This window comes from Anomaloglossus baeobatrachus, chromosome 4 (genome assembly GCF_048569485.1).
Source record: "Anomaloglossus baeobatrachus isolate aAnoBae1 chromosome 4, aAnoBae1.hap1, whole genome shotgun sequence".
NCBI lineage: Eukaryota > Metazoa > Chordata > Amphibia > Anura > Aromobatidae > Anomaloglossus > Anomaloglossus baeobatrachus.
This window is the reverse complement of record NC_134356.1, coordinates 634,632,303-634,643,764: the sequence shown is the minus strand read 5'-3', so window position 1 is coordinate 634,643,764 and position 11,462 is coordinate 634,632,303. Positions and strand designations below refer to the sequence as shown.

The 11,462-nt window shown below is 46.8% G+C and overlaps 1 protein-coding gene across 2 annotated transcripts in view; it reads left to right on the top strand.

The window, feature by feature from the left end:
• Nucleotides 1-1,811: 1,811 nt before the first annotated feature.
• The window catches only part of IKBKB (inhibitor of nuclear factor kappa B kinase subunit beta), a 41,581-nt gene continuing 31,930 nt past the window's right edge, over nucleotides 1,812-11,462 (top strand). The window contains exons 1-4 of one of the 2 annotated variants that reach the window (XM_075343032.1): nucleotides 1,812-1,911; nucleotides 7,333-7,455; nucleotides 7,559-7,653; nucleotides 11,296-11,413. In XM_075343032.1, the coding sequence (XP_075199147.1) occupies nucleotides 1,900-1,911; nucleotides 7,333-7,455; nucleotides 7,559-7,653; nucleotides 11,296-11,413 (348 nt within the window). In that variant the 5' untranslated portion in view covers nucleotides 1,812-1,899. Of the gene's footprint in view, nucleotides 1,912-7,332; nucleotides 7,456-7,558; nucleotides 7,654-11,295; nucleotides 11,414-11,462 lie in introns of those variants that run through there. The other variant, XM_075343033.1, reaches the window with a different exon arrangement.

The window sequence follows — 11,462 nt, the reverse complement described above, 5'->3', positions numbered from 1 at the left end:
GCCCCTTGTTAATTAACCAGCAGAGGAGAAGGTTTCAGGCCTTGTTCTCCAGAAGCCGAGAGAGCGAAACGGAAGCCCAACGCGGGGGATAGTTTGTCCGTCAGAACCCACAGAAATCCCAAGGGTAAGATTTCGCGGGCCACAGCTCCCAAACATACACAGAACCAGGAGTGGACTTCCTCGTTCCATGCGGAGTTGTCCCACAGAAGACACAGAGTGCAGGAGGAAGGGACCTCTGTTTTCTACACCCGGGTGTGGGACCCGAATACACCCGCGAAAGGCGACCGGTCACTGGCAACTTGGTTTACCACTGGACTTGTGTGTGATTCTTGAACTGTGAGTACACCATTGATCCCCGGTCCAGCCCGGCACGCAACCTCCAGCAGTCATTACTCCCGTGTGCCAAGGGCCCCGGAACTACACCTCCTCTACCCGTGGAGGGGATCCCATCTTGCTGCCCCCGCTCCCTCAGCCCTGGGCGCCCCATCACCAGGCAGCGGCGGTGTCATCATCCCTAACCGCAACCCACGGGTGGCGTCACCGACACATCATTCCCCTGTAAATATCCCCTTCCGACGGTTGTGAGGACGGACGGCCGTGCGAGCCCAGGTCCAGTCACCACTTGAGCCGCAGCAGCGAACCCGGATCCGAGCGGCCCCAGAAGCGGCAGCGGCCCCCGCCAGCAACACTTTAACTAGCTGTTTAATCTGCAAAACTGATATAAATCTGTCAGCGCTCTTAATCCTGACAGCTCTCTGGGGCTCCCCCCTCTCCCAGTGTTGGGCTATGTTCACATTCCCGTTGTTTAGGATCAGTCACAATCCACCGCTCTGATAAACAACGCAATCCATTTGGCGGATTCCGTTGTTTCCCATAGACTTGTATGAGCGGCGGATTGTGACTGATGACGCTGCGTTGCATCCGCCGCCTGACTGATCAGTCGTGGAACGTGTTTTGAGCAGCGGAATCGTCTTTTTTCACTGCGCATGCTCAGATCTTGTGTTTAATCGTGCAAATCAATGTCTCTCTCTCTGATTGGCTGAACGATCAGCTGATCACTCTCTCTCCTGTTTTTCTACTGAAATCATTTCACCAATGGAATCCGCTTTCTCATGACAATCAATTCCATTTCTTGTCACCCGTTGTACAACGCATCAGTCACAAGCGTCAAGCAACACGTGTGACTGATGCAAAACAACGGAAATGTGAACATAGCCTTAGAGATAGCAATATCTGCAATGTGGAAAGGTGAAAAAGTTTCTACAGTCTCAGGGAGGGCAGAGAAAACAGAACATGGTTAGAAAGCTCACAATGAGGAAATAAGTGCAGGATAGAAGCTGTGCTGATATATGCGCTTATCAAGTCAGCAGCACAGATACACAGAGAGATCACATCCAGCCTGTATTCCTGGAAGAGACACTCCCAGAAGAGAAGAACCTGATACTGTACTTGGATCAACATGAGATCACCAGCAGCCATCTAATCGCCTGGTGTCACCATCATGGATTTTGCTTCCTGAAGCAATTGTTATCGTCCATTTGGTTTGATTTAATAATATGGTATACTGGCAGCTGTGTAATGTATAGGGAGGTCTGTGGTATAATGGCAGCTGCGCATCCCCAGCACATAACGTGCATGCTCGGCACTGTACAGTCCGCATGTGCTGGAGGTCTGCGCAGGACCGATATCGGCCGATGAGAAGTCAGACCGCTACAGCGTTCACTCCATAGTCAGCAGTGACGTCACCGCCGTCCTCCTGTATCATCAAGTGGCCACGCCCCGGCCGTGACGTCACACCGGGAAGTGAACGAGGAAGTGGAATGCACCGAGCACCCGGCGGAGCAGCGCGCGCCCCGGGATTCACGAGCTCCGCCGCCTCCTCCCGGGTCTGCCCGGCCCATGACACAACAGGTAGGACGGAGAGCGAGGGCCGGGACTGCGCGTGTATATACTGTACTGAGCGTATATACTGTGCTGAGTGTATATACTGTACTAATGGTGTATACTGTGCTGAGTATATACTGTACCATGTTGTATGTACTGAGAGTATATACTGTACTAATGGTGTATACTGTGCTGAGCGTATATACTGTACCATAGAGTATACTGTACTGAGCGTATATACTGTACTAATGGTGTATACTGTACTGAGCGTATATACTGTACCATGGTGTATACTGTACTGAGCGTATATACTGTACCATAGAGTATACTGTACTGAGCGTATATACTGTACTAATGGTGTATACTGTGCTGAGCGTATATACTGTACCATGGTGTATACTGTACTGAGCGTATATACTGTACCATAGAGTATACTGTACTGAGCGTATATACTGTACCATGGAGTATACTGTACTGAGTGTATATACTGTACCATGGTGTATACTGTACTGAGCGTATATACTGTACCATGGAGTATACTGTACTGAGCGTATATACTGTACCATGGAGTATACTGTACTGAGCGTATATACTGTACTAATGGTGTATACTGTGCTGAGCGTATATACTGTACCATGGAGTATACTGTACTGAGCGTATATACTGTACCATAGAGTATACTGTACTGAGCGTATATACTGTACAATGGTGTATACTGTACTGAGCGTATATACTGTACTAATGGTGTATACTGTACTGAGCGTATATACTGTACCATGGTGTACACTGTACTGAGCGTATATACTGTACTAATGGTGTACACTGTACTGAGCGTATATACTGTACTAATGGTGTATACTGTACTGAGCGTATATACTGTACCATGGTGTATACTGTACTGAGCGTATATACTGTACCATGGTGTATACTGTACTGAGCGTATATACTGTACCATGGTATATACTGTACTGAGCGTATATACTGTACCATGGTGTACACTGTACTGAGCGTATATACTGTACTAATGGTGTACACTGTACTGAGCGTATATACTGTACTAATGGTGTATACTGTACTGAGCGTATATACTGTACCATGGTGTATACTGTACTGAGCGTATATACTGTACCATGGTGTATACTGTACTGAGCGTATATACTGTACCATGGTATATACTGTACTGAGCGTATATACTGTACCATGGTGTACACTGTACTGAGCGTATATACTGTACTAATGGTGTATACTGTACTGAGCGTATATACTGTACCATGGTGTATACTGTACTGAGCGTATATACTGTACCATGGTGTATACTGTACTGAGCGTATATACTGTACCATGGTATATACTGTACTGAGCGTATATACTGTACCATGGTGTACACTGTACTGAGCGTATATACTGTACTAATGGTGTATACTGTACTGCTATACACTGTACTGAGCATATGTACAGTACTGCTGCTATACACTTTACTGAGAGCATACATATACTGTACTGCTGATGTATACGGTACCAATGGTGTATACTGTACTGAGCAAGTATATACTGTACTGAGTGTATATACTGTACTGCTGGTGTATACGGTACCAATATTGTATACTTTACTGAGCGTATATATTGTACTGCTGCTATACACTGTACTGAGCAAGCATATACTGTACTGCTGGTGTATATGGTACCAATGGTGTATACTGTACTGAGCGTATATACTGTACTGCTATACACTGTACTGAGCGTATATACTGTACTGCTATACACTGTACTGAGCGTATCCACTGTACTGCTGGTATACACTACCAATAGTGTATACTGTACTGAGCGTATATACTGTACTGCTGGTGTATACGGCACCAATGGTGTATACTGTACTGAGCATGTATATACTATACTTCTGGGGTACACTGTACATGTGTACTGTATTGCTGTTATACACTGTATGTACCATACATGTATACTGTATCGCTGCTCTAATAGAGCATATACGGTGTGTGTGTGTGTGTGTGTGTGTGTGTGTGTATATATATATATATATATATATATATATATATATATATATATATATATTAGTACAGACCAAAAGTTTGGACACACCTTCTCATTCAAAGAGTTTTCTTTATTTTCATGACTCTGAAAATTGTGGATTCACATTGAAGGCGTCAAAACTATGAATTAACAGATGGGGAATGAAATACTTAGCAAAAAAGTGTGAAACAACTGAAAATATGTCTTATATTCTAGGTTCTTCAAAGTAACCACCTTTTGCTTTGATTACTGCTTTGCACACTCTTGGCATTCTCTTGATGAGCTTCAAGAAGTAGTCACCGGAAATGGTTCTCACTTCACAGGTGTGCCCTGTCAGGTTTAATAAGTGGGATTTCTTGCCTTATAAATGGGGTTGGGACCATCAGTTGTGTTGTGCAGAAGTCTGGTGGATACACAGCTGATAGTCCTACTGAATAGACTGTTAGAATTTGTATTATGGCAAGAAAAAAGCAGCTAAGTAAAGAAAAACGAGTGGCCATCATTACTTTAAGAAATGAAGGTCAGTCAGTCCGAAAAATTGGGAAAAGTTTGAAAGTGTCCCCAAGTGCAGTGGCAAAAACCATCAAACGCTACAAAGAAACTGGCTCACATAAGGACTGCCTCAGGAAAGGAAGACCAAGAGTCACCTCTGCTGCGGAGGATAAGTTTATCCGAGTCACCAGCCTCAGAAATCACAGGTTAACAGCAGCTCAGATTAGAGACCAGGCCAATGCCACACAGAGTTCTAGCAGCAGACATATCTCTCGAGCAACTGTTAAGAGGAGACTTTGTGCAGCAGCCTTCATGGTAAAATAGCTGCTGGGAAACCACTGCTAAGGACTGGCAACAAGCAGAAGAGACTTGTTTGGGCCAAAGAACACAAGGAATGGATATTAGACCAGTGGAAATCTGTGCTTTGTTCTGATGAGTCCAATTTTGAGATCTTTGGATCCAACCGCCGTGTCTTTGTGCAACGCAGAAAAAGTGAACGGATGGACTCTACATGGCTGGTTCCCACCGTGAAGCATGTAGGAGGAGGTGTGATGTGTGGGGGGGCTTTGCTGGTGACACTGTTGGGGATTTATTCAAAATTGAAGGCATACTGAACCAGCATGGCTACCACAGCATCTTGCAGCGGCATGCTATTCCATCCGGTTTGCGTTTAGTTGGGACCATCATTTATTTTTCATCAGGACAATGACCCCAAACACATCTCCAGGCTGTGTAAGGGTTATTTGACTAAGAAGGAGAGTGATGGGGTGCTACGCCAGATGACCTGGCCTCCACAGTCACCAAACCTGAACCCAATCGAGATGGTTTGGGGTGAGCTGGACCGCAGAGTGAAGGCAAAAGGGCCAACAAGTGCTAAGCATCTCTGGGAACTCCTTCAAGACTGTAGGAAAACCATTTCCGGTGACTACCTCTTGAAGCTCATCAAGAGAATGCCAAGAGTGTGCAAAGCAGTAATGAAAGCAAAAGGTGGCTACTGTGAAGAACTTAGAATATAAGACATATTTTCAGTTGTTTCACACTTTTTTGTTCAGTATTTCATTCCACATGTGTTAATTCATAGTTTTGATGCCTTCAATGTGAATCTACAATTTTCAGAGTCCTGAAAATAAAGAAAACTCTTTAATGAGAAGGTGTGTCCAAACCTTTGGTCTGTACTTTATATATATATTTTTCAATTGGATTCAGGTCTCTGACTGGGTCATCCCAAAACTCTGATCTGCTTCTGGAGAAACCATTGTTTTTGTTGATTTGGAGGTATGCTTAGAGTCATTGTTGTGCGGAAAGGTGAAATTCTTTTTCATCTTCAGCTTTTTAGCAGATGCCTGAAGATTATCTTGCAAAATTGACTGACATTTGGAACTTGTCATTATTCTTCCACTTTTCCCCCAGGTCCAGCTGTCAAAATCAGCCCCATAAAATTGCCTCCACAATGCTTCACTGTGGGTATGGTGTTCTTTTAGTGATGTGCAGCCAAACATACATTTTGGAATTTTGGCCAAAAAAATTCAATCTCTGTCTCGTCAGACCATAACTTGTTTTCCAGCATGAATTTGTTTGACCTAATGTAGGTTTTGCCAAAACATAGCCGGGCTTGGATGGTTTTCTTTGTAAGAAGGGGCTTCCATCTCTCCACTCTACCCCACAGGCCAGACATATGAAAAAACTGGGAGATTGTGTATTGTACATGACAACAACTAGCACTTTCCAGAAATTCCTGCAGCTCCTCTAAAAGTTGCTGTTGGCCTCTTTGCAGCCTATTGGATCAATTTTCTTCTGGTCTTTTCATAAATTTTGAGTGACGGCCAGTTCTGGGTAATGTCACCGTTCTGACAAATTTAAGCCTCTTGTTCAATGATATATCCAGTGTCGTGGAAATTTTTTGCACCTTTCTCCAGACTGATAACTTTCCACAGTGAGATCCCTTTGCTGTGTTGTCAGCTGTTTACGGTCTATGACTTTTTGCTGTAAAACGCAACTAAGAAAATGTCAGTAAAATCCTCCTAAACTAGCTAAACTTTTCTATGGGGTTAATCAGAATGCCTGTAAATGATGGCAGCTGTGTACTGACTACTATGTAACGTGTCACTGGTGACAGATAGTCATGTGGTTTCTGGCAATAGAAGGTCACAGCATTTGGCTATGCAGAGCGCTTCCTGACTTTCTATTATTGCTGTCAGTATTCATTGTACTAGGTAGCTTTCCTGCTGGGTTTTCATCTCTTCCCCTTTAGGACCTAGCGGAGCTCTCCTTCCATCCAGCTGCTAATTATCAGAATTCTCCTTGTGCTTAAATACTCACATCTTCCCTGGACTGGTGCTAGTGATATTATTCAGTTAATTCTAGCTCTGGTTGCAAGCAGGCGGCTTGTACTTATCTGTGTTATCGTTGCTGAAGCTTTGCTGAACTTCTGTCAAAGTCATCTGTGGATAAGTTGTTCATGCTTTATCCCTCGTGTGTCCTCCTTGTGTCTTCTATAGTGTTTAGTGAAGTTGACTAAGAGCCCATCCCATCCTTTCCCTGTTTAGAGCCCAGCACTACTGATACTTAGGGTCAGGTATCTGGCTTGATGCATAGGTGCGGAACCTATCTAGGCTGTTGAGGGAACCTGGGGACCAGCAGTATGTTTGATCAGGGGTGACAATTTTCCCCTTTGCCAAGACGCAGGGTTTCCCTTACCTAACGTGACAACATGAGTGTGAATGTGATTGGCTAATTCTGGACACAACCACATCCACAATTATAAGAGGGTGTTCACACTTATGCAACCACATTATTTTAGTTTTATTTTTCCTTTTGAAATGATTTTGAATTTTTTCCCCTCAATGGATTTGTACGGATGATGGGTGACATTGATATACCACACTGTCCGCGTATACCGCACAGTACTATGACCATATTTCTACTTAGGATGTCCCCGGGTGCCGGACCAGCTGGCCTCCCCCGACGCACACACTCAGCTGTGGATCCTGGGAGATGAAGGAGCGTCTGGGCACGGGAGGCTTTGGATACGTCCTGCGCTGGCTCAACCGGGTGAGGAGCCTTCCCTATATGTGTATCGCCACATAGTGGCACCATATCGGTGAGACCTAAAAGTGCGGGCACTGGATGATCTCCATCCCTTATGTCTCCTTAGGACTCTGGAGAAGAAGTGGCCATTAAACAATGTCGCCAAGAGCTGAGCCCGAAGAACCGCGAGAGATGGTGCCTGGAAATTCAGATAATGAAGAAGTAAAAAACTTATCTATATATAATTGCCTTATTCTGTCTGTCTTGCTCCAAAAGGACGTCATTACAATGACAACCGTCGCATTGGCCGGTCGGCTCGGCCACGCCCCCCACACATATCACCCCCCCGCACACGCTGCCCTCTCGGCCACGCCCCCCGCACACATTGGGCATCTATACACCTCCCCCCCAGGACTACTCCTCCTATTATACTCCTCTCTCCCAGGACTACTCCTCCTATTATCCTCCTCTCTCCCAGGACTACTCCTCCTATTATCCTCCTCTCTCCCAGGACTACTCCTCCTATTATCCTCCTCTCTCCCAGGACTGCTCCTCCTATTATCCTCCTCTCTCCCAGGACTACTCCTCCTATTATCCTCCTCTCTCCCAGGACTACTCCTCCTATTATCCTCCTCTCTCCCAGGACTACTACTCCTATTATACTCCTCTCTCCCAGGACTGCTCCTCCTATTATCCTCCTCTCCCCCCAGGACTACTCCTCCTATTATCCTCCTCTCTCCCAGGACTACTCCTCCTATTATCCTCCTCTCTCCCAGGACTACTCCTCCTATTATCCTCCTCTCTCCCAGGACTGCTCCTCCTATTATCCTCCTCTCTCCCAGGACTACTCCTCCTATTATCCTCCTCTCTCCCAGGACTACTCCTCCTATTATCCTCCTCTCTCCCCAGGACTACTCCTCCTATTATCCTCCTCTCTCCCCAGGACTACTCCTCCTATTATCCTCCTCTCTCCCAGGACTACTCCTCCTATTATCCTCCTCTCTCCCCAGGACTACTCCTCCTATTATCCTCCTCTCTCCCAGGACTACTCCTCCTATTATACTCCTCTCCCCCCAGGACTACTACTCCTATTATACTCCTCTCTCCCAGGACTGCTCCTCCTATTATCCTCCTCTCTCCCAGGACTGCTCCTCCTATTATCCTCCTCTCTCCCAGGACTACTCCTCCTATTATCCTCCTCTCTCCCAGGACTACTCCTCCTATTATCCTCCTCTCCCCCCAGGACTACTCCTCCTATTATACTCCTCCCTCCCAGGACTACTCCCCCTATTATACTCCTCCCCCCCAGGACTACTCCTCCTATTATACTCCTCCCCCCCCAGGACTACTCCTCCTATTATACTCCTCCCCCCAGGACTACTCCCCCTATTATACTCCTCCCCCCCAGGACTTCTCCTCCTATTATACTCCTCTCTCCCCAGGACTACTCCTCCTATTATCCTCCTCTCCCCTCAGGACTACTCCTCCTATTATACTCCTCCCTCCCAGGACTACTCTCCCTATTATACTCCTCCCCCCAGGACTACTCCTCCTATTATACTCCTCCCCCCAGGACTACTCCCCCTATTATACTCCTCCCCCCCAGGACTTCTCCTCCTATTATACTCCTCTCTCCCAGGACTGCTCCTCCTATTATCCTCCTCTCTCCCAGGACTCCTCCTCCTATTATCCTCCTCTCCCCCCAGGACTACTCCTCCTATTATACTCCTCTCTCCCAGGACTGCTCCTCCTATTATCCTCCTCTCTCCCAGGACTACTCCTCCTATTATCCTCCTCTCTCCCAGGACTACTCCTCCTATTATCCTCCTCTCCCCCCAGGACTACTCCTCCTATTATACTCCTCTCTCCCCAGGACTACTCCTCCTATTATACTCCTCTCTCCCCAGGGCTACTCCTCCTATTATCCTCCTGTCCCCCCAGGACTACTCCTCCTATTATACTCCTCCCTCCCAGGACTACTCCCCCTATTATACTCCTCCCCCCAGGACTACTCCCCCTATTATACTCCTCCCCCCCAGGACTACTCCTCCTATTATACTCCTCCCCCCAGGACTACTCCCCCTATTATACTCCTCCCCCCCAGGACTTCTCCTCCTATTATACTCCTCTCTACCCAGGACTACTCCTCCTATTATAGGATGGGGGGTGCGCAGCATGGGGGGATGAAGCACGTTGGGGGGTGCGCAGCATGGGGGGATGAAGCACGACGGAGGGTGCGCAGCATGGGGGATGGAGCACGATGGGGGGTGCGCAGCATTTGGGATGGAGCACGATGGGGGGTGCGCAGCATTTGGGATGGAGCACGATGGGGGCTGCGCAACATGGGGGATGGAGTACGATGGGGGGTGCACACCTCCCACCAAAACACACAGACCGCCACACACTCTCCGCATAACACACCACACACACTGGGAACCATAAACACCGCCCTACACAGACGCACACACACACCCAACACATAAAACACCACGCACACACAAACACCGCGGCACACACAGACAAAGATACACACACACTACGCAACACACACACACTGCACAAAACATACCTCACCCCAAAACACACACACGCACCCCACACACAAACCGCGCAAGACACACAGCACCACACACGCACAACACTGCAGACACACAGCGCTCCACAAACAACGCAACAAACACAACACACATACAACACCGCTCTCACCCCCCGCCACACCCAGACAACACCCAGAACATGTACAGCGCCCTACACAAACACTGGCAACTACACACAACAACATCTATATATATAACAAAAATCATACATTAACTACACAATAAATTCTAGAATACCCGATGCGTTAGAATCGGGCCACCTTCTAGTGTTCTTAGAAAAAGAGACAATATGGGAGATTTATCTGTACTTTTAAGACCTTTTTCCTGTTGTCAATGGTGGCACCCCCCCTCCAGATCACGATTATAGGGGGTGTGATGTCTGGTGTGTGAATGGAGCAATTGTGTGCATTTGTGGCGGACACGATTCAATGTCTATGGTGGCGGTCGGTGGTCACACTTGCTTTACGCGCCCTTAGCAGTGAGTACATTAGTGGTCACACATGTGCTCCACCACTCCATTCACACAGGGGACACCCGTTTTTGTGATTGGTGGTCGGAACTTCATAACTAATATATTTTACACCTGTTCTGTGGATAGGTGATAAATATTCTTGGTTTGATTTTTTTTAGCGAGAGCATGTGGTTTTCTTGTGCATATTGTGATGACGAGAACCCGGGTGTAATAAGACACCAAACCACTGGGTGTTGTTAGGCACACTATGGGAGTGGATCTTCCGGGTTTGTACATTAGGTGTCGTGAGGGGCAGTCAAACAAGTCAGGGGTCAAAAGTCAGGAGGTAATGTAAATGAAAAATGGAGCGAGCAGAGCCGCAGTCAGGGGCGAGCTGAGGTGAGGTTGGTAAGCAGAGAGGTCACGTAAGTACAAGGGAGCGAGCAGAGTCTCACTCAGGGAACAAGCCGAGGTCAGGGAGTCAAGTAATCAAGTAAGTATGTAAGGAGACGGGAGGGGAACAGCAGAACAAGATCAGGTCAGACACTTACGGGAATCAGAGACGTGCACTGCAAAACAGGAACTGGTGGATTTCCTGATGAAGAATTGGGGAGACACTTTGAAACGCGTAGAATAAAACCACCTTCATTTGATCTTCTTTGGATTTATGTCATATCTTCGGCAGAGCAGTATTAGCTCCATATTTCTTGTGTTCTTTAACCAGAATCATGACACGCATATTCTCCGTCTTACCGCTGCCTGATTTCAGTTGTCCATCCTTCGTCATTTTAGGAAATGTTGCTATTTTTATTACAGATTAAACCACAAGAATGTGGTGTCGGCCCGAGAGGTACCCGAAGGGTTGCAGAAGCTGGCTCCTAATGATCTTCCTCTGCTGGCCATGGAGTTCTGCTTAGGAGGTGACCTGCGGAAGGTGGGCTATATACCTCTCCGCTGTCTGTGTCTGCACCATTTCATAGCTT